Here is a 23,226-nt window from a genome sequence, read left to right as displayed (position 1 = left end):
TATAAAAGTTTTATCTCTTGCAGAAGAACTGTATATAAATATATACAATGTATGCTGTTTAAAGGTGTAAGGGTCTGAAACAGTTAATACTGAGGAGTGCATGAAGCATTGCTCAAACTGATGATGTCACGTGGATTTGGACAGGAAAGTAGCTATGGATCTTGAAGGAGTGTAACCTAATGTTGAGGTCTCCCTCATAGTTTCAGTTAGAATGTCTATTATACCAATGTAACATATACCTAATTGCCATTATGCAGTAAACACCACCTCATTTAAGAGGAGAGCCTCTTCTCATGTGTTTAGGTAAAGTAACTACAGTCCTACCAGGCCATAGATAGCATTGTGCTGCTGTCATATCAAGGAGAAACAACTCTGGTGGCTTAACCTGAAAATTACCATACCTCAGACCAGGGGAGCAGTTGAGAAGGAGAGTCCTTCACAGTAACCTCAGGGAGTCAGCTGGTACAGGAATTGAACTCATGCTGCAAGCATTATTGTGCATTGCCAGCCAGTCGTCCAGCCATATGATCTAACCAACACCCTCTCCTTTGAGCACCAAGTAGTTTTCCTCTAACACTCAAGATCAAACAGGCCCTGTAGGCCCCTGCCAGGAAAGAGAATGGTGGCAGCCAATCTGTCATAGATTGACAGTGAGGATTCATCTTGCAAAAAAAGCTATATATGTAAAGGAATAGATTTAGGAGAAACTTTTTACTTTAAGTTCTGTCATACTTTTAATTTTAATTACTTATATCTGATGCTTTCTATTGAGATATTTCTGTGGTGCATATTCCATTGAATTTTAAGAGTCTGTCTCTCTACTTCCTCATCCCTACACTTGTTGGTTAAAATGGAGCGAGAGATTTAGCCACTGTTTTCCTACCCTGGTCTGACTAGCTGCAATTGCAGGGGACAAGAACACAGACTCCAAGTGAACAAGGTCTCTGTTAAATATGCAGATTGGCTCCAGTGATGTGCTCATCACTTTGACAACTTACGCCAATCTCCAGGACTCCCGTTCTGACATTGCTGGGAATTTCTACTTCATTACAGGCTGCAGAATCTTCCTTCCCTTTTAGCAGTGAATGGGAAAAAAAACTGAATCGTTCACTAACCCACTGTTTGGCGATTCTGTGAATGTAATTGTGCCTGACAGATTTTAGAAATTCTATAAATTCTGTAAATACTCCAAATCTTTTCATAAGTGCCCAATTTACTTATACTTCTGTCCATGGTGTAAGAAGTTGTTATTCTCTCAGCCTGTACTGGCCAATCCCCTATTATCTTTTCTGTTTGTGTTCTTTGGGTCATTCTCACTTCTTTACACTTCTGCAACCTTTCCATGGGGTCGCCCATTTAAGATGCAGTTAAGGAGGGTTTTTTTCTGTCTGTAAAAGGGCTGTGAGTCTTTGAAACTCTTCTCCAGAGAGCAGTGGAGGCGAGGTCATTGAACATTTTTAAAGCAGAGGTGGTGGGATGTTTTACTCACAAGGGAATCAGTAGTTATTGGAGTTTGGAGAATATGGAATTCAGGGCACAATCAGATCCAGCAAAGTCTGAGTGGCATGTTGGCTCAGTGTTAATGCTATTACCTCATAGTGCCAGGGTACCTGGGTTCAATCCCATCATTGGTTGACTATCTGTGTGGAGTTTGCATGTTCTTCCTGTTTTTGTGTGGCTTTCTTCTAGGTGCTCTAGTATCCTCCCACACTCCAAAGATGCGCAGGTTAGGTGGGTTGGCCATGCTAAATTGTCCCGTAGTGTCCAGGGATGTACAGGTTAGGGGAAAATACAGGGATAGAGCAGAGGGGTGAGTCTGGGTGGGATGCTGTTCAAAAGGGTGGTATGGACTCAATGGGTTGAATGGTCGGCTTCCACATAGATTCTATGGTTTTATTGAATGACAGCATAGGCAAGAGGGGTAGAATGGCATACTTGTGCTTCTTATTTGTAGGTACCTATCTATCTGCAGTTCTTGGATGTGTGCAAAAGTACCAAAAATATGAGTCTTTCTGCTAACATGAAACAGACAAACTGTAATAACACAATGTTGTTATTATATTTCCTTTATTTCAGAATAGCAAACATAAAGATTGAATTGTCGAAGCTGGACTCTGATGTCTGGCCAGGGATGCTTGATGTTGAGCGAGACAAGCTGATGTTGATTAATGAGAAGGAAGAACTGCTGAAGGAACTGCAGTTTGTGACCTTGCGGAAATACTCCCGGGATGACTTAATGCGACTGGAAGCAGAGAGGAAGCGGTTGGAAGAGGAGCTGCATTCTGCACCAAACACACCCAGTGAAGCACTGGCTGAGAGGTCTGAGAGCCTAGGGATCCTTTAGAGCAACATAAGGGTATCTGAGTCGCTTCTTAGCGTCATAGAGATATACAGCACAGAGTTAGATATCCTAAATTAATCTCGTCCTATTTGCCAGCATTTGGCCCATATCTCTCTAAATCCTTCCTATACAAATACCCATCCAGATGCCTTTTAAATGTTGTAATTGTACCAGCCTCCACCACTTCATATGGCTGCTCGGTCCGAACATGCACCACCCTCTCCGTGAAAATGTTGTCCCTTTGGCCCCTTTTAAGTCTTTCCCCTCTCACCTTAAGCCTATGCCCTCTAGTTTTGGACTCCCCCACCCTGGGGAAAAGACCTTGGCTTTTCATTCTATCCATGCCTGTCTTGATTTTACAAACTTCTATAAGGTCACCCCTCAGCTTCCGACGCTCCAGGGAAAATAGCCCCAGCTTATTCAGCCTCTTCCTGTAACTCAAACCATCCAACCCTGGCAACATCCTTATAAATCATTTCTGAACCCTTTCAAGTTCTTGTTAAATATTGTTGGGAGGAACGAAGGATGCAAGAAGAGAGATCTGCAGGACAGATCCTTGAAGACAAATCAGGTTAACACAGAAGTTCATGAAGCAAATGGGATGTTGAGCTTTCTGAATAGAGGACAAAGGAGAAAAAACAGAAAATTGTGCCAAACCTGTATCAGACACCAATTTGACCCCAGCTGGAGCCTGGTGTCTAATCTTGGGTACCACAATTTAAGAAAACTATGAAGGCCTTAATAAGAGTACAGAAGAGATTTAATCATATATTTTCAGCAATAAAGAATTACAGATATGTGGATAGACTGGAGAAGTTAGGATTATGCTCCATTGAGCAGAGAAGGGCAAGAGGAATCATGCTAGGGTTGTTTAAAACCGTGAAAAGAACTAAAATCTATTGCCAGTGGCTGAAAGGTTGATAAACAGAAAGTACAGTGTTGAGGGTATTCACAAAATAAACATAGGTGACATGAGGAAACGCTTTATTACACAAGAATGATGTGGAGGTGCCTGTGTTGGACTGGGGTTGATAAAGTCAAGAAATCACATGACACCAGGTTATAGTCCAACAGCTGTGCCTGTGCACTTCCCTGCACTTCACATGATGAAGGAGCAGCGCTCCGAAAGCTTGTGATTTCAAATAAACCTGTTGGACTATAACCTGGTGTTGGGTGACTTCTGGCTTTATACAAGAATGGTTAGGACTTTAAATACACTGCCTGACAGGGTGCTGGATACAGGCTCAATATAGCCTTCAAAATAGACTTGGATAAACTTGAAGGAAAAGTCATTGTAGAGTATATGAGAAGCAACTGGGTTGTGTTCAGAATAGCTGTAGCAAATTTAATGGGCCAAATAGGCATCTTCTAAACTGTGCTATTTCTGTGATTCTATGATATCCATATTCAATTCATCTTAAGTACAAGAGAGAATAAGGCACAGATATGATGGCATGAGGATTGGAAAAGATTTTTATAAACATTGTTTATGCTGATGCTTTTGTGTTTAGTTTATACATTGTGTTTCATAGATGTAGCAATTTATTGAGGCCAATCTATTGTTTCTTTTTTTTTCAGACTAAAATTACACGAGAAGAGGAAAAGGCTTGTGCAGCATCTTGAAGATACAACACAACTAATCATGTATCTACATTCCCAACTTAAAAGGTATGTGTTCCTATTGAAACTCATGGAGGATTCAAACATTTACTTTCAACCAGTTATAAATTTGTACTGAACATTATCAAAAGAACGATTATCTGGAGATTTCTCACTTTTCAATTTGTTTTGTTGGTCTGAAGTCCTACCCCAAAGTCACATGGGAATTGTACCTCACACTACATGCAGCTTTCAAACTCTGTCACCTCCATCAATCCTCCTATTCATTGCTCTCCCAGCAAGTCAATAGAATTGTTTTGCATAAATACAGAAAATGTACAGCAGCAGTCAGCCAATATCTGATCCTGTTTCATTCCTGGTTTACTAACTGGGGGTTAACAGCTTGTAAAGAGAAAAAGAACCTTCATTTATTTAGCCATGATTCTGACACAGAATGTCCCGTTCTCTTCCGATGTAGTTGTTGTTGGAATGTAGGAAATGTGGCTGCCAATTTGCGCGCAACAAAATCCCACAAGCAGGCAAAGAGCTGATCATCTGTTTCATTGAGATTGGCTGAGGGCTAAATCTTGACCAGGGCATCAAGGAGAATTCTGCTGCTTTACTTCAAAGTGGGATTTTTCATATCCAACGGAGAGGGCAGATGGAACCTCTTTATAACCTCCAACCGTGTAGCACTCTTTCAGTACTGCACAAAAACATCAGATTGGATTATGCATTCAAATTTCCAGCACGGGACTTGAACTCACAGCCTTCAGATTCACAACAAACATGCTGCCAACACTGCCACAATGTAACACAAATACCTGTGAGATACAGGCCCAGGTACATGGGACAAAAACTCTGAATTCAAAATCAGCTGAGATTCAATCAGTGTGATGTTTACCAAGTTATCATGAATCTGTATTTCATTGTGCTTTGTTCTCCCTTCAGACACTAAAGTAATAGATGACTGCAACACACAAAGTTCTTGTTTGCTGCTTCAAGAGTTTCCAAACTGTCCTATAAGATTAACAATAATTGTTGTTTTTTACTCTATGTCAAATCCATCTTGTTCTTGTATTTTATGGACTAGAGTCTCACATAGAACATAGAACAGTACAGCACAATACAGGCCCTTCAGCCCACAATGTTGTGCCGACCTATTATCCTACTCTAAGATCAAACTAACCTGCATACCCTTCATTTTACTATCATCTATGTGCCTACCCAAAAGTCGCTTAAATGTCCCTATGTATCTGACTCTACTACCACCATCGGCAGCGCATTCCATGCACCTACCACTCTCTGTGTAAAGAACCTACCTCTGACATCTCCCCTACACCTTCCTCCCATCACCTTAAAATTATGCCCCCTCGTAATAGTCATTTTCGCCCTGGGAAAAAGTCTCTGACTATCCACTCCATCTGTGCCGCTCATCATCTTGTGCACCTCTATCAAGCCACCTCTCATCCTTCTTCACTCCAATGAAAAAAGCCCTAGTTCCCTCAGCCTTTCCTCATAAGACCTGCCCTCCAGTCCAGGCATCATCCTGGTAAATCTCCTCTGCACCCTCTCTAAAGCTTCCACATCTTTCCTATAATGAGGTGACCAGAACTGAACACAATATTCCAAGTGTGGTCTAACCAGGGTTTTATAGAGCTGCAGCATAACGTCACAGCTCTTAAACTCAATTCCCCTGCCAATGAAAGCCAACACACCATATGCCTTCTTAACCACCCTATCAATTTGGGTAGCAATTTTGAGGGATCTGTGGACATGGACCGCAAGATCCCTCTGTTCCTCCACATTGCCAAGAATCCTGCCATTAACCCTGCATTCTGCATTCAAATTCAACCTTCCAAAATTAATCACTTCACACTTTTCTGGGTTGAATTCCATCTGCCCCTTCTTTGCCCAGCTCTGCATCCTATCAATGCCCTGTTGCAACCTACAACATCCCTCCACGCTGTCCACAACTCCACCAACCTTCATGTCATTGGCAAACTTACTAACCCACCCTTCCACTTCCTCATCTTTAATTAGGTTAGACTCACAAGACATGGCATCCAATTTCAATCCAGTTTTTGCATGAAGTTGCAATTTTTAATATTGTTTTTCAAATGTTTGCTGCCACCATTTATTGTTTTAATCCTTAACCCCTACCTTTTGCTACAGTGTTCACCTCTTCCTCCTGACTGGAATTCCTGTCTGTTAATATAGAGCTTCAGGTGATCCTTGGCAGAGGACTCAGTCCAGTCCTGCCTTCTCTCAAAGGGTCACTGGACCCAAAATGTTAACTCCACAGATTTCTCTCTTCAGATGCTGCCAGATCAGCTGAGCTTTCCCAGCAATTTCTGTTCTTGTTCCTGGGTGCAGGACAGTGATCAGGCAACCAGAGAAATCCTGGTCCACCTGCCTGCCCTGTGCCACAGCTCTGGCCAAGGTCAGCTCACTTGGCCCAAGTTCAATTGACAGCAGCCTTCTTTGATTCTTTTGTGAGGTGTGCACTTCGCTTGCTGGATCAGCATTAATGGCCTATCCCTAATTGCCCTTGAGAAGGTGGTGGTGAGCTGCCCTCTTGAACCGCTGCAGATCCTGCTTTGTACATCTCAGCAGTCAGTGAATTACCTTTTTGGGACATGTGATGTCAAACGTATCTAATAAAAGATAACGGATACTCTTTGGGGGAATTCAGAGCTCTAATCAATAATTGGCTACAGAGGAAACTTATAAAACAGCTTGAATTCTGGTCTCCATGTTTCTGATGCCTTTGATCAGCTTGTACTCCTGTAGTCACTTTCAGGCAGAAATTCCCAGTGATACCCAGATTTAGGAAAGAATTTGATAAGTAAGTGCTACTGTTGCCGCTTCTCTCCCTTGCGCATGTATCACAAATTGGACCTTCTGGTGTTTCGCACTGACGACACCATGCTCACGGTCCACTGTATTCAACTGAAGAGATATGGGCTGTGCTCTTTTTAAATAAAGCAGCCAGTCCTGAGATTGTTAACATCGTCGAAATATCGTGTTACTTCAAGTTTAAGAATCTAAGTCTATAAACAGGCAAACGAGTTCTGGGGGAAGAAGCATTTTGCAAAGCTGTAACAGGCCCATTTTATTAATAGGTCAAATTGAAGAATCCTCCACATTTAGTGAGAAATAATTCACATGAGAACTGCTAAAGAAATATTAAACATGTGTAATCATTTAAACTAATACCATAAGAAAACTACTTGTTCTTCTTGCTATTTTTGAGCAAAACCATAGGCCTGATGTTGCCAGAATTAGCAAATCATGGAAATCTTTCCCTTTCCCCTTTCCCAGTTTAAGGCAATACTACACTGGGCACAAAGTGATTGAAGGACGAGCTGGACGTTCACTTAGAGATCCATAGTTAATCTTGATCAGTAGACTCAGGCATGAACAGTATACTGGGAGGTCATTTGGCCCATCATAGACAGGTCACAGCAAAGATCTGACCACACTCATACTGTTTTCCTGGACGCTATGCCATCACAAGTGAATTTCTTAATACTGTTCAAATATTATAATAGTTTTTGATTGAACCATCCGTTCAGGATGAGTTCCAGACTCCCACCACCCTCTGAGAGAAAAAAAAATTCTCATCTTAGCCTTTTATCCACATTAAATCTATATCTCCTGGGTATTGACCTCTATTAATGGAAAAAGTGCCTTCCTATCCATCCTATCCATGCCCCTCTTAATCTTGTATTACCTCTATCTGGACCCCTCCTTCGCTTCACAGTTTTAATACCCCATTATATACTATGGAAATAGTTGCTTTCCATGTTGTGGTGTGGAGTCTCCTTGCTGTAATTAAACATAATTGTTTGCACCATATTCTGGGAATTGAAATGAAACAATTTTAAATTATGATCTGTAGGCTCAAACGCTTTATTTTGACACTGGAGGTTTGAAATTGTCCCATGATATTCACAGTTAAATGTTCGTTGGCACCGTATTAATGACTTGCTGCTGTACCTTTGGGGACTAGTCCACACTGATCAGTGTTTTCAGAAGGTTATAGTTACTTATTTCCACATAACTCATTAAGTCATACTATAAAGAGTTGGAATTTATGAAGAAATATTTTTAATGGTAGTGTATTCATAGACATGCAAAATGGTACATGGAAAATTAACTCCTTCTTCCCCTGTGCTAGTAACATTGTTGAGATTTATGAAGCAGCCCAGAGGCAGTGCTATTAATAAGCAACTCACTATTAAAACTGAGTTACCCTGGTTACGGATTTGTCGACGCACTGTCATGAAAGCATTTCTCACTTAATGTATCTCCCTCATTTACAGCCTTTCAGCCAGCACACTGTCCGTGTCGTCCGAGAGCAGTCTGGGGTCTCTGACGTCCAGTCGAGGGTCGCTCAACACTTCCAGTAGAGGATCTCTAAACTCGCTCAGTTCCACCGAGCTTTACTACAACCAGTCAGATCAAACACCTGACCTGGACTACCAGTACAAACTCGACTTTATGCTACAGGAGAAAGCCAGCTACAGTCCTTCGGGGCCCATAACCACCATCCATGAGAACGAGGTGACCAAATCCCACAAAAAGCCAGCCTTTGAGGACTCCGCTGAGTCCTCTGCTTCGGGACTCGCTGTGAAATCCTTAGTTGAGCCTCCCAAATCGGTAACCTCGTTGTCGTCCAGGTCCTCGCTGTCTTCTTTGTCTCCTCCCAGCTCACCGCTGGTCTCGGATGCAGCGTTTCTGTCTTCAGCGCAGGTGTCACCTTTGCATCACCTCACGGCTGACTTCGAAGACTGTGAATTGCACCGTGGTTTCTCCAGTCTGGGCCTCTACGGCAACAGTGACAGCCACGTACTGCTGCAGCCTGAGCAGGCCAGTAGGACTCAGCCACCCTACCTGAGCATTGTGTCTGACATTCGGAGCAGAACTGGACCATACCTGAATGAGGTTACAGGCCTCAATGATGAATTGGCAGTCCCTCTTTGTACCCTAAATGAAGGCATTGCAGGTAAGGGAGTGTCATCATTCAGAGGTAAGAGTACAGTGCACTTTGGGACACTGAGCCTCCACACCGTCTGCCTCTTGCTGCTGTCTAAAGTAAACTTAAACTATTTTCCAACACTTTCGGTTCTGAAGAGCAATCGTACTGGAACTCTGTTTCTTTATACACAGACGCTGCCAGACCTGCTGGTTTTCACTAGCATTTTCTGTGTTTGTTAGAAGAGTTTGATGATTGGCTTAGATGTTGACTTGGTGAAGAGCCATAAAAAGTGCCACAGAATCCGAAAGACTGGGAAGGTCCCAGATCAATCCGTGATTTCTGATGAGTTAGTTGACCTCAATCATTGGGTTGCTTCAGTTGGCATCTCTGTGCCAGGTTAATGTGGAAGGGGGCTGTGTAGCAGGAATTGGCACAGTGGAAATTAAGTCAATTGGGCGTCCCGTTTGATAGCCACTGACTGCTGCTGGAAATTGGGTGTACGCGAGAATTGGGTGAAGACAGGGTCTGGTTCATCAGTGATGCACTGTATGCTTAAATGCCCAGGCAACTTGCAGGGCTCAAGCCTCAATAGCATAGTGCAGCAGAACCATAGCATTTCCCCTCTTGCCCGTCCTGTACAACGGTCAGCTCTGATGCTACATCTGTCACTCTGTCCTCCCATCACCCAAAGTCAGGAAGTTACATGGAAGTAATTGTTCCATTCATTTTCCCTTTAAGGAATAGCTGGTCTTCAAGAAGAGTATATTGGCTGTAGCATTTCAAAGTTAACAAGAAACTTGGAAATACTGTAAACTGTGATGAGGACAGTGTAGAACTCCAGAAGATCTTTGACAAGTTGGTGGAATGGGTTTCAATGCAGGGAATTGTGAAAAGATGCATTTTTGTTGGAAAAACATTAAAAGACAATAAAAACTAAGGGATACAATTCCAAGGAGGGGTACAAGAGCACAGGGAACTGGGTGTATATGTGCTCAGATCATTGAAGGTGGCAGGACAGTTGGGGAGAGCAGTTAAAACGGTATTCATTACAGACTTTATTAATAGAGGCATACAGTACAAGAGCAAAGAGATGCTGTACTTGTATAAGACACTTATTAGACCTCAGCTGCAATGTTGTGCCCAGTTAAAAGGAGGATGTGAACGCATTGGAAAGAGTGCAGAAGCAATTTTCAAGAATAATTCCAAGAATGAGATTCTTTGGTTTTGAGGAACTGTTTTCCTTGGAGAGAAGAAAGCTGAGAGGAGAACTTGATAGAGGTAGTGGGCTGGATAGAGAGAACTTCCTGCTTCTAAAAGGAACAAGAATAAGAGGGCATGGATTCAAAGTGATCTGCAAAAGAAACAAGAGTGACATGAAAAAATATTTTGCATTTAGTGTGTAGTTGGGGTATGGAATGCACTGACTGGAAGTGTTGTGGAGGCAGTCAATACTGCTGGGGCCTCCTGCTTTGTGCAGAGTTCACCAGTAGGCAGTAGTGCTGGAGGTGATGCCCTAGTGGTAGTAATCTGTTAGTATTAGGTTATTAATCCAGAAGCTCAGGTAATGTTCTAGGGACCAAGGTTCGAATCCCACCACGGCAGGTGTGGAATTTGAATTCAATTTTAAAAAGAAATCTGGAATTACGAGTCTAATGATGACCACGACACCATTGTTGATGTTTGGAAAACCATTTGGTAGTGAAGGAAATCTGCTGTCCTTACCTGGTCTGGCCTCGGTTTGACTCCAGATCCATAGCAATGCGGTTGAATGTTTACTACCCTCTGGACAATCAGAGATGGGCAATAAACATTGGCCTAGCCAGTGATGCCCTCATTCTGTGAATGAATAAAAAGAAAAGGCACATTGGTTAACTGCAAAACCATGTAGTTGAGTTGTGTACTGCAGTTTTAGAGTGTTGCCTACACTGATCTGAGAGGACCCGTGCAGGTTGTGAAACCAAGCGCCTACTCCTACCCCACTGGAACCACACGAAAATGAGTTCTATCCATCTTCTGACATACATTCCAAGAGTGACATTTCTGGGTAGGATGCAGGTTTGCTATAAGTACAGAGCTCTCCCCCACAATCAGTCAGGAACCTGTTGGGAAAACGGGACAAAGCTGAGGGTAAAAAAGGTACAAAGCAAAATACTGGAGGTGCTGGAAATCTGAAATAAGAACTGAAAAAAAAATCTATAAAGGTTCAGCAGGTCTGGTAGCATCTGTGGAGTAAAGGAAATTTAAACATTGCTGAAGAAAACTAGAAGTTGAAACTTTTCATCCTGCATTCATCAGAACTAGGATGCAAGAAAAAGACTTGAGAAAAGAGTCACCATTGTATACAGCATGGAAAGAGAGTGCAGATTGGTTGGGCCTTCATTGATATAGAAATACAGCAAGAACCATCAATTGTCAGTCTTAATTCTCAGACCAGACAGGTTGATTCTGATTGGCCAGGACATTATCGTAGGAATACAGCAGAGTTTGGCAATCACTGTGACCTTTTTTTTGTGAATGGACAATGTATGTGCAAATTCCTTTTGCCTCCGTAAAACCATGTATTTATATATGTAGCTTCTAGCATATTACACTGAGAGCCCAGCTGATGATCTTAAATTTGTTTCCAATGTAACTCTCAGCACAGTCCAGATTATTTAATAAATGATTTCCAGTAGCAAAATCACATTTGATGGTAGATATAATTTTCTGAGGCTTGCAAGAACGGTCTGGTTGAACACAATCGGCAAGCTACCTCTTGTGAATGGTCACTGGGATGTGTTGTTTGGTACAGCTACTTGTCATTGGGATGTTTGGCCAATGTACTTGGCATCACACCAGCACTAAAACCCATATATCACCTTAATCATTTAGGTGGTAGGAAGAATGTCTGTTGGTTTGGTAACAGCATTCTGTTAGTGGAGCAGACTACTTGTGAGCTTACTGTGCAGTAGCAAATTGAGATAGCCAGTTGAATTAACCTGTCGTTCAAATTTTAGGGACGTCTTTCCCTGCCAGGTAGACCTGACACCAGTTAGGGCCAAATGTGGTGCATGTTCATGAGATTTCATGAATTACAACAAGTGATGATTTGATCAGAGTATCACATAGGATAGTTTTGATATGCCTTGTCTCACTTTCAAGGTAACGCATGAGCCCATTCACAAGGTTACCAATAAAATTGATCTTGTAGTGTGTAGGACTGTAGAAATCTCACCGTGTATACTGATTGGCAAACAGAGGCTTTCATTGTAAGACTTCTCAGCCAATATTTGAGGGAAAGGAGTTTATTTGATTGCTCCGTTTAAATGGTAAATTTGATTGCATGATGAAGTTCATTAGTCTGTGAAAAGAAATTCATTCATGCGGCTAAGGATTGAAATATTGCAAACATGTCATCTACATGTTGGAAATATGCAAGGGCCTGAAGTATGCTCCATCAGCCCATACTTGCAAATCTGCGAAATTGCATCCACCATTAGATGAGATTCTGCTGCCGGAAATCATTTATTGAATAATCCAGATTTGTGCTGAGTGACACCGAGAAACAATTTAAGATTGTTAGCAAGCCTCACAGTACGATGCATCTGTGTATGCTAGAAACTCCAGATATAAGTACACAGGACCCCGTTTTATATTGGCAACAAGATTTTGTACATACATTGCACTTTTTAGAAAAAGAGCATACACAGAGACAGCCAGACTCTGCTGCATTCCCATGGTAATCTACCTTCTTGTCTGAAAATTAAGATTGCTGCAACTCCATGCCATTGATGGCCCAACCAGTCAACATTCACTTTTCAAACTGCATAAAATGGTGTTTTTTTCAAGAACAAAAACAAAGATGCTGAAAAAGCTCAGCAGGCCTGCCAGCATCTGTGAAGGAAGAAACCGAGTAAACATTTCAGGTCCGGTGACCCTTCCTCAGAACTGAGCTTTTCCAGCAACTTTGTTTTTGTTCCTGATTTATAGCATCCGCAGTTCTTTCTGTGTTTTTTCAAGTCTGTTTCGTGAATGCAAAATGAAAAGTTTCAACTTCTAGTCTCCTTTTAAGAATGTTTAATAAACAGAGTTAATGTTTCAGGTCAATGACCTTTCTCTATTTAATAAAAAGTGTAAAAAAAATGTAGTATGAAATGTGCAGTATATGCCAGATGCTTTTTGCAGGACACCACCTTCTGTGATTTTTATTTGACACCTTTGTTGCCAGTTTGGGCCTGTTTCATTGCATGGATGGGACATATTGTGTCTAGAGTTTTCATTTTAATCTTTTTGGAATTATGTATAAAAATGTTAACATCCTTGCAGCAATCCTAAAAACAAGACACTGAAGAGAAACCCAAAAGACAATGGCTATCTACTGGAAGTATTCCTTGCTGTAATACAAAAATCTGAAAGCCCATAATAATGTAAGCCAGAGAATCATAAAAATCAGCAAAGTTTTGGTTTCCTTTCTTGAGGAAGGATGTGGTGGCACAGGAGGCAGTTCAAAGGAGGTTCACCAGGTTGGTTCCAGGGATGAAAGGGCTTTTTTACAAGGAGCAGTTAATAGCTTGGGCTCGTACTCTCTAGAGTCCAGAAGAATGAGTGGGGATCTGATTGAGATAAAGAAATGCTAAAAGGGATTGATAAAGTGGACATTGAACAGATGATTCCCCCTTGTGAGACAGTGTCGAACAAGACATCATAGATGTAGAGTGTGAGGTAGTTCAGAATTGAGACGAAGAGAAACTACTATTTTCAGAGGGTTGTCAATCTGTGGAACTCATTGCCTCAGAGTGCAGCGAAGGCAGAATCAATAAACAGATTCAAGAAAGAAAAAGATATGTTTCTGATGAAAAGCAGGATAAAGGGTGATGGGGAGCAGACAGGAAAGTGGAGACCAAGATAAGGTTAGCCTTGACCATGTTAAATGGCGGAGTGGGCTTGAAGGGCTGATTTTGCCTACTCCTGCTCCTGATTCCTATGTTCCAGTGACTGGATGGGTCCTTTCACTGATAGAGTCAATCATAATTTCCAAGTTGTCTGGCTGTCTGCTAAGTTTCAGATTCAAAATGAAAGAACTTTGTGAATCATAAGGGGAATCAAGTAACTTTATTCCTTACTGGGAGTAGAATTAAATACAATATTTTGCTGACCAGAAGTACAATATGTCCTGCCTTATCCACACACATATGCTCAACAATTAGGAGAGCATCAGGCATAATACATCATCCCAGGGATTGAAATAAATACATCCATTGAATCCCTGAGTTCACAAATCCACTGACCACAATCAGCTCCTACAAGAGCATAGCAACATAGGAAAGATGAACAACAATAGGCTATGAGGCCCCTTGAGCTTACTCTGCCATTTATTACAATCATTGCTGACCTAATATCACAACTCCATTTCAGCCTAATACTCATGACTCCTTGATCCCTTAATACCCAAAAACCTATCAATCTCATCCAACAATCTGCCGTAAATACTCTGCTCACATTGAAACAAATTCCAATATACAGCTGAGATAATAAAGACCATTCTAAAGCAATCAACAATGTTCTCATTCAAACCACCCACAAATTTAAAATAGAAAGTCAACTCACCCTACCTGCCAATGTTAATGGATAATTCATTTAACAACTTCCAGGGTTTGGATCTTCACTAAAAACTAATCATTTCTTTCAAATTCAGACAGAGGAAACATAGGCAAACTTCAAGGAGATTCAGCATAGACGACAGTGTTGAATAAGCAGAATTATAGGCACTGTATCTGCATGCAAATAGCATTCACAAAAAAGTTAATGATTTGAATGCACAAGTTGAGCTAAATGGCTAAGAATTAATTGTCATTACAGAGACATGACCATAAGGTGACCAAGGTTTAGAACTGAATGTCCAAGGATATTTGGCAATTAGGAGGGCTAGGCTGCAAGGAATGAGATCTGTAAATTAATAAGAGAGCATCTTAGATTGAAGGATCAAGGTGTAGTATCAGTTTGAGCAAGCAATAGCGACAGGCAGCAAACATTCATCAGTGTTGTTGCTAAGGCTGCGTATGGTATAATTAAAAAATTGGAATTGCATGGAACACAACTAATTAATTAATAATGGGTGACTTCAACTGGCACATAGACTGAATTCACCAAATCAACTCTAATGCAGTGGAGGAAAAATTCCTAGAGCGTATATCAAATGGATTTCTGGAACAGCACATTGAGGGACCAATTTGGGATCAGGCTAGTTCAGATCTAGTGTTGTGCAATAAAAAAGGGCTAATGAATAGCACTGCTGTAAAACTTTTAGGAAATTTTGATCATAGTATGATAGAATTTTGCATGTTTCAATGTGATATTGTTCATTCTGAAACCAGGATCTTAATCTGAAGAAAGGAAATTATGAAGTTGTGAAAGGCAGATTGGCGATGATAGGTTTGGAAAATGCATGAAATACTTTGGCAGTAGAAAAGCAATGGTTAATGTTACACCAGATATAAATTCTTCTGAGGTACAAACACCCAAAGGGAAGAGTAAATCAACTGTGGTTAATGAAAGAATTTAAAGATTGCATTAGATCAATGGAAATGGCTGCATTAATTCAAAGCAAGTGGCTTATAAGGATACCAGAAAATGTGGTAAGCCTGAGGATTGAGAGCAACTTAGAATCCAGCAAAGCCGGATCAAGAAATCGATTAAGAAAAGATAAAGAGAATGTGAATGCAAGCCAGTAGGAAACATAAATGCCGACTGCAAGACCTTCTTTAATTATGTGAAAGGAAAGGATTAACTCGAACGAATGTGAACACATTACAAGTTGCAACAGAGAAGTTATCATGGAGAAACTAAACAGTTACTTTTTATTTGCCTTCTTGGATGTTGGTACAGAAAATCTCCCAGAAAACATGAGGGATTTGTGAAACTGAGTGAATGGAATAAAATTAGTATTCGTAAAATTAGAAACGTTAACTGGTTTGAAGGTTGATAAATCCCCTGAAACAAATGAGCTTCATCCCTAAGTGTTGAAGGAGGCGGCAAGAGAGATAGTGGATGCATTGGTGGTTATGTTTCAAAATTCTGGAAAGATTAGCTTAGTTGGCTGGGGGGCTAGTTTACAGTGTAGTGCATGTGAGCAGTGTGGGTTCAGTTCCTGCAGTTACCATGAAAGGCTATCCTCTAAACCTGTCCCTTCACCTCATATTAAGCAACCATCTAATGAGAGAGCAGCCCTATTGTCTTGTAAGACTATGGGTTACCTTATTTTGCAATGGGTGTGACAAACATACAATGTTATGAGTACTCCAGTGTATGTTTCTCCAGGTTGAGAATGCTGCAGACCATCTGAAATGAATTCAAATGTTCATGGGCAAAGTCAAATACCTAACGTTTGAGCTTTCAAGGTCAATTTCTATAAGCATAAACAGTTCTTGTGACACAGTGGTAGTGTCCTTGTCTCCAGGACAGAAAGCTCAGGTTCAAATCTCACCTGCTGCAGAGGTGTGCGGTATTATATCTGAACAGGTTGGTTCAAAGTATACAAGAGGACTCTTGTATGTGATGACATTTCTGAACAGCTTGACTAAAATACATAGAAAGAAAGAATGGTCCGTAGGTGTTACTTTTCCATCATAATATTGATCAAGGCATGTTTGAAAACTGGTTTGTGTAGTTTAGAACAAAGAAAGAACAAACAACGATACAGCACAAGAACAGGCCCTTGGCCCTCCAAGCCTGCGCTGACACATTTTGCCCTTCCATACTAAACCTGCCTTCACTTACATGATCCGAATTCCTGTATCTGTCCAGGTGCTTCCTGAATGCTGCTATTGTGTCTGCTTCCAACAATTGCTTCCTTAATTGAAAGTTTGTGTTTAAACTTAAGAAACAAGGCTGAGAACAGCAATAATTTGAACAGCGGAGAATCATAATAACAAACACTTGAAAGAATAATTCATCAACAACTTGGTTGAGATAGCGACAGGAATGAGCTGTGTTTGGTGGGGGAGGTGAAAGTAGACTGGTCAATGTGGCAGCGAAGCTGTAGGTTCAGAAACTCAACTCGGTCTTAAATATGATGGCGCATTCACAAATAGTTTGATTTAGCTTAAGACAGTGCCCCAGGGAGAGTTAGGGCACTAGGTTTGTGACAAGTGTCAAAAACAAATAATTTACTCTTTGAAATGATTATCTGGAAGAAATCAGAGCTAAATTTAGACTGGATACAGAAAGAACAGATTGTTGTCACTGACAATAACTATGGACCATTTTTGGTGCTGAGCACAGTGTTGAAACCTGATCCATATATAAACTGAATAATCACAAGAAACACAGCTTGGATCTAGGCATATTTAAAGGCTTGTGAGATGGAAGGGGAGGTTAGATATAGGTATTTAGTTTACTAGGACAGTGAGGTTGATGGTGTTTTTGTCACATGAAAGAAATTGGTTTTGAAACAGAAGGAAATGAGGGGAGGGAAGCAATGAGAACTAGAATATGGAGCCAAGGAGCGAAGGTTGATGATGGTCAGTAACTTATATAGAACCGTATAAAGTATAAAGCCCATCCAGGCAATGCTGTCATCATTCTCAATTCAAGACACCTTCATTTCTTCCCAATCCAGGTTTACCATCATAACCATCTATTCTTTTTCTGTGTAGTACTTACCTAGCTTCTCCTAAAGTAGCACCACCCCATCCACTTCAATCACTCCTTGTGGTAACAAGTTTCACATTCTCACAACCCTCAGTGGGTGAGGTGTTGCTTCTAAATTTCCTGTTTGATTTCTCGGTACCTAATGAGAATTTTATTTATTCATTCATGGGATATGGATGTCACTGGCCAGGCCAGCGTTTATTACCATCTCTAATTGCCCAGAGGGCAGTTAAGTATCAACCACGTTGCTGTGGGTCTGGCGTCACAAGTAGTCCAGAGCTTCCTTCCTTAAAGGACATTAGTGATCCAGATGGGTTTTTAACTGACTATCAGTAATGGTTTCATTGTCATCATAAGGCTCTTAATTCCGGATTTTTATTGAATTCAAATTGTAGTATCTGCTGTGGCAAAGATTCAGACTCTGGTCTCCAGAACATTACTGGGGCTCTGGATTGAGTCTAGTGATAATACCACTAGGCCATCACCTTTCATTGTAAGACCATTTCCTGCAATGAGACTTCTTTTTTTCTGTATTAGAGCGCAGCTTATTCAGGGATTCTTTAGGCCAATAAATTTATTGACAAGTGAACCCTGTTGGTTATTTTTGTTTTTCTTTGATTTTACAAAGCAGTTGGAAAGTTTGAATGTGCCAAGTTTCAATTCATGTAAATGGAATTCTAGCGCCACCTAATGGCTATAGCTAACAGTTCACTGGAACACAGTTAACAGGAGCTTGAAATATTTGACCAGCAGAAGACAAGCAGCACAGATGCCATCAAGGTTCACATCATTTTAAAGTGGATGAAAACTTAATTCCTGTGCAGGATGAAATGGTTTAGAGAATAGTTGAATTAGACAGACACCGGTGTCCTAAGTTTGATCCTAGTCAGTACTACATTGACTGGTGCCACGCAGTAATACAGTCTCCACCTCTCAGATCTTTTTTTGCTGTTTACAGACAGTTACAATATTGGACAAAATGGTGCTAACTGTTTTCGATTAGCATAGAGGCATAATTTAAAAAGGGGCATTAATGTACTAAGCCCATCAGCTGTTTTGTGAAGCTTGAAATGTACTTTTTTCCTGCTGTGACTGATTTTAAAATCTCTGCTAATTTCAGGCAGAGTTGTGTCTTTGGACAGCTTCAATTGCCTTTTCACATTATTAATAATTATGTGAAATAGTCAGAAAGTGGTGACTTCAGGTAACTGTGAGAGTTACTAATTTCATTTGCTTTCATGTCCACTGTATATGGTGGACAATTGACATGTGCATGGCCACTATGTATGGCAGGACTCTATTGCTTGGTAATTGGCCTCAGCACCTCCAGGTTGGAAAGGAAAATAAATTGCCCATGGTTGCCATCCTAAGGACTATCCAGTAGCACTTCTCCCAACTCTAGCTTCCTCCATGGAGCTACATGTAATCAGAGTTGGCTGAGGACAAATCAGAATTCAACTTAGTTGTGGTACCAAAGAGAGTCTTGTACAGGTGGAGTGACACTCCAACAGGTAGTCAATGTCATCCTGAGTGGAGGGGAGAGAATTAGCAGGGAGAATTTTGCTTAGTAAAAGTAGGAGTCAAATGAGGCTGTCAGAGTTAGAATATTAAAATAGACTAGCACTCAAGGTGAAAGGTAACTCAAAAATCTTCTACTTGCATTTCAGTACTTTGTAGGTAGCAATGGAGTGTGTCCAGTTAGGGACAAATAAGATCGATATACAATTAGAGGAGCAGGGCAAGGCTAGACTACTCAATAAGCTCTTTGTATCAGGTTTAGTTAGGAAGAAGAACCTGACAAAATATCAGCAAGATTGGAGATTGTGGAGCAGTGGAGAGTGTGAACATTGAAAGGGACGAGTTCATTGGAAAGCTCCCATTTTTTAGGGCAGATAAGTCATCAGATCCAACTGGCATGCTCCCCAGGTTGTTAAAGGAAGCAGGGGTGGAGATAGCAGAAGGGCTCACCTTAATTATTCATTTTTTCCGTGGTGTTAATTTTTTTTCCTTATTTTTTTCAAGGGGATTTGGGTAGCCTTGGCTGGGCCATTATTTATTGCCCATAATGAATTGCCTTGAGGATGTGGTGGCACAGTGGCTGAGTGGTTAGCGGTACTGCCTCACAGCACCAGGGACCTGAGTTCAATTCCAGCCTTGGGTGACTGTCTGTGTGGAGTTTGCACATGTCTGTGTGTGTTTCCTCCAAATGCTGTGTCAAAAGATGTGCAAGAAGGTGGATTGGCCATGCTGATTTGCCCTGTAGTGTCCAGAGTTGTGTAGGCTAGATGGATTAGCCATGGAAAAGGTGGGGTTTACAGGGATAGGATGGAAGGGTGGGACGTTCTTTGGACAGTTGGTGCAGATTCGATGGGCTGAATGGCCTCTATCTGCACTGTAGGGATTCTATGAGCATATGAAGAGTTGCATTCTCTAGTGCTCCAGTCCACGTGGTTTAGTTACACCCACAATGCTGTGAGGAAGGGAGTTCCAGAATTTTGACTCAATGCCAGTGAGGGAATGGTGACAATATAATTCTAAGTCAGGATGGTGAGGTGGTTTGGAACAGCAGTGTGATAGTCGCATGTATTTGCTGTCCCTTGACTTAAGTAGTAGAGGTCAGGGGTTTGGAAGGTGCTGTCCAAGGAGTTTTATTGAAATACTTGGTGAGGTGTTAGAGAGTTGGAGAGTGACAAATCTGATAACCATATTTCAGAAAGTATGCGAGGACAGTCCTAGCAACTAATGTCCAGCTGGTTTAACATCAATTGTGCATATACTTTGGAATTCTTAATCAGGGATAAAAAAGAACAGGCATTTGGTTTGAGTTAATTAAGGTGATCAATGCAGATTTGCAAAAAGACTTTACTAACCTACTTGAATTTTTTGATGAAGTAGCAGAGAAGGTTGATGAAGAGAATGCAATGGATATTGTTTTGATGAATTTTAAGGAAGTGATTGACAAGGAAATATGTGAAAGGCTTGTCAACAAAGTTATGAAATAGGAAGGCCAGAGTGCAGTTGGATAAAAAATTGGCTTAAGGACAAAAAGCAGTGAGTTCTAGTAGATGGAGGTTCTAGTAGATGGTTGTTTTTTTCCAGATTGTTGTCCCTCAATGTTAGTACTGGGGCCAGTGTTTTCATCTTTAATACATAAATGTCTTGGATAATGGAATATTATGTAAAATTTCAAAATTAGCCAATGATACCCAATCTTAAAGGTTGATATTAATTGCCTGCAGCAGGGCATATGACAGAGTAATGAACAGGCAAGTAACAAGTAGCGTTTAATGCAGAGAAATGTGAATGCATTTTGGCAGATAGCATGGAGAGAGGCAAGGTTGAATTACTGGCACAGTTCTGAGGAGGATACATAAGCCAAGGTATCTGAGGTTGCAAGTGCTTAGATGTTTGAAGGTAGCAGGATGTTTTGAGAGAATGGCTAGCAAAGTATGTGGAAGCTTAGGCTTCAGAAATAAAGATATCCAATACAAAAGCAAAGTTGTGCAGAAACTATATCAAGCCTGAACTAGTGTTGCGTCTAGTTTTGAGTGTCACACTTTACAAAAGTTGTGAGAGCCCATGGATACAGAGAGAATTTACCAGAATGGTTCCAGGATTGGGGAATTCTCATTACAGGCTTAGGCTAGAAAGACCAGAGCTGCTCTCCTTGGAGCAAAAGATATTGAGGTAAAATTTGATGGAGGTGCATAAGATTATGATAAGTTTAGATACGGTACAGAAGAAAAATTTCTTTCTGTTATTTGACTATACAAGGATTGGGGAAGATAGATTTAAGATTTTGGGTGAGAGATGTCTGTGAGGAAGAATGTGTTTAGGCAGTGATTGATTTTGAACCCACTGCCTCCAAGGGTCGTAGATACAGAAACAATGATTTTAAAAGGAAACTGGACAAGCACTCGAAGGAAATGAGGTTGCAGAGCTACAGGGATTGAATTTAATTTGATTTGATTTATTATTGTCACATGTACCTAGGTACAGTGAAAAGTTTTGTTTTGCATGCAGTACAGGCAGATCATACCATACACAAAGTGCTTTAGGGCAACAGAACAATGTTATGGCTGCAGAGAAGGTGCACAAACAGCGAGATCAACATTAAGTTTAAAACTGGAGAGGTCCATTCAAACGTGTGATAGCAGCGGGGAAGAAGACGTTCTTGAATCTGTTGGTGCGTGTGTTTAAGCTTTTGTATCCTCTGCCCTGTGGAAGAGGTTGGAAGAGATTATAAACGGGGTGGGAGAGGTCTTTGATGAGGTTGGCTGCCTTCCTGAGGCTGTGCGAAGGATAGATAGAGTCAGTGAATGGAAGATTGGCTTACGTGAAGGATTGGGCTGTGTTGGAGGAGTTGGGCTGACTGGATTCCTCCATGGGAAACTGGCAGAGAATCAATGGGTCAAATGGCCTGGTGAGATGAATAACCCTCGATGTCATAGGGCGACACCTTTGGAAATTTCTTTGTGAAACTCTGATGCTTTCGGAGGAGAGTTAAGCATTTCGGAGAAACCAAGTTTGACAAATGTAAAACCACTACTTTTACACAATGATGAAGTTTAAAAGACACAAGTAAAACAAAGAGAGTGACAAATAAAAAGAAGAAAAGAAAAATCAGTAAGTGAAATAAAAAGAAATTTACATTTATATCGCACTCCTCAGAATGTTTCACGTACAATGCATTACTTTCAATGATCCAGTGATTGTTGTTACAAGAACATAAGCAATAAGAGCAGAATGGATACACTGCCCCTTGAGCCTTCCCTACCATTCAACCAATCATGGCTGATTTTCTCCATCAACTATCCCTCTCCTGATCCTGAAAGATCAATCGTCTTGTCTGCTCCAGCCTTGAATATTGTCAACGATGGAGCATCCACAAGGCCCAGGGGTGATGAATTCCTAAAGATTGACAACTCACTGAGTGAAGAACTTTCTCATCCTTTCAGTCCCAAATAATCAACTCCTATCCTCTGTCTTTTAGAATCTCCAACCAGGGGAAACAACCTGTCAATGTCTGCCTTGTCAACTCGCTGCAAAATCTTTAAAGTGCATTCCTCTAAACCCCAGAAAGTGTCGGCCTAATTTATTCAGCCTCTCATCATAGCATAGCCTACTCATCTCAGGAACTAATCTACCAAACCTTCACTGTTCCAATCTAAAACGTGTATATGCTTCCTTTGATATGGGGATCGAACGTGCACACAGTACTGCAGATGTAGTCTCACCAAATTTCCTTGCAGTTGCAACAAACCTTTCTCCTTGTACACCAGGTCCCTTGCAATAAAGTCCAACGTGATATTTGCCTTCCTATTTGGCTGCTGTACCTACGTAATAACTTTCTCTGCTCCTTCTCAGGAGTACTCCCAACTCTCCCTGAACATAAACATTTACAAGTTTCCCACCTTTAAAAAACTGTTCAACCTTTTCTTCTTACTATTAAAATGAATGACCTCAAACCTCCCCAGCACTGTACTCTATCTGGCACTCAGTGCAATGCCTATGTCTATATCTCTATACAGTCCACGTTCCTCCCTTGGAGGAGATAGTGCATGTACCTGCACTGGTAATTTAGAAGCCCAGGCTAATGCCCTGGGAACAAAATCAGAAATTGTTGAAGAAAAGCAGCAGACACAGTCATAGAGTCATACAGCATGGAAACAGA

The 23,226-nt window shown here is 41.0% G+C and overlaps 1 protein-coding gene across 1 annotated transcript in view; it reads left to right on the top strand.

The window, feature by feature from the left end:
- LOC109934055 (protein WWC2-like) overlaps positions 1–23,226 on the top strand; it is a 226,189-nt gene that overhangs the window by 159,168 nt on the left and 43,795 nt on the right. The window contains exons 9-11 of the mRNA XM_048594002.1: positions 2,077–2,319; positions 3,920–4,009; positions 8,269–8,951. Coding sequence (XP_048449959.1) covers positions 2,077–2,319; positions 3,920–4,009; positions 8,269–8,951 — 1,016 coding nt within the window. The remainder of the gene's footprint in view (positions 1–2,076; positions 2,320–3,919; positions 4,010–8,268; positions 8,952–23,226) is intronic.

The sequence above is a fragment of the Rhincodon typus genome, chromosome 3 (genome assembly GCF_021869965.1).
Source record: "Rhincodon typus isolate 14 chromosome 3, sRhiTyp1.1, whole genome shotgun sequence".
Lineage (NCBI taxonomy): Eukaryota > Metazoa > Chordata > Chondrichthyes > Orectolobiformes > Rhincodontidae > Rhincodon > Rhincodon typus.
Note: the sequence above shows the minus strand (reverse complement) of the source record. Positions and strands in the feature narration are given on the sequence as shown.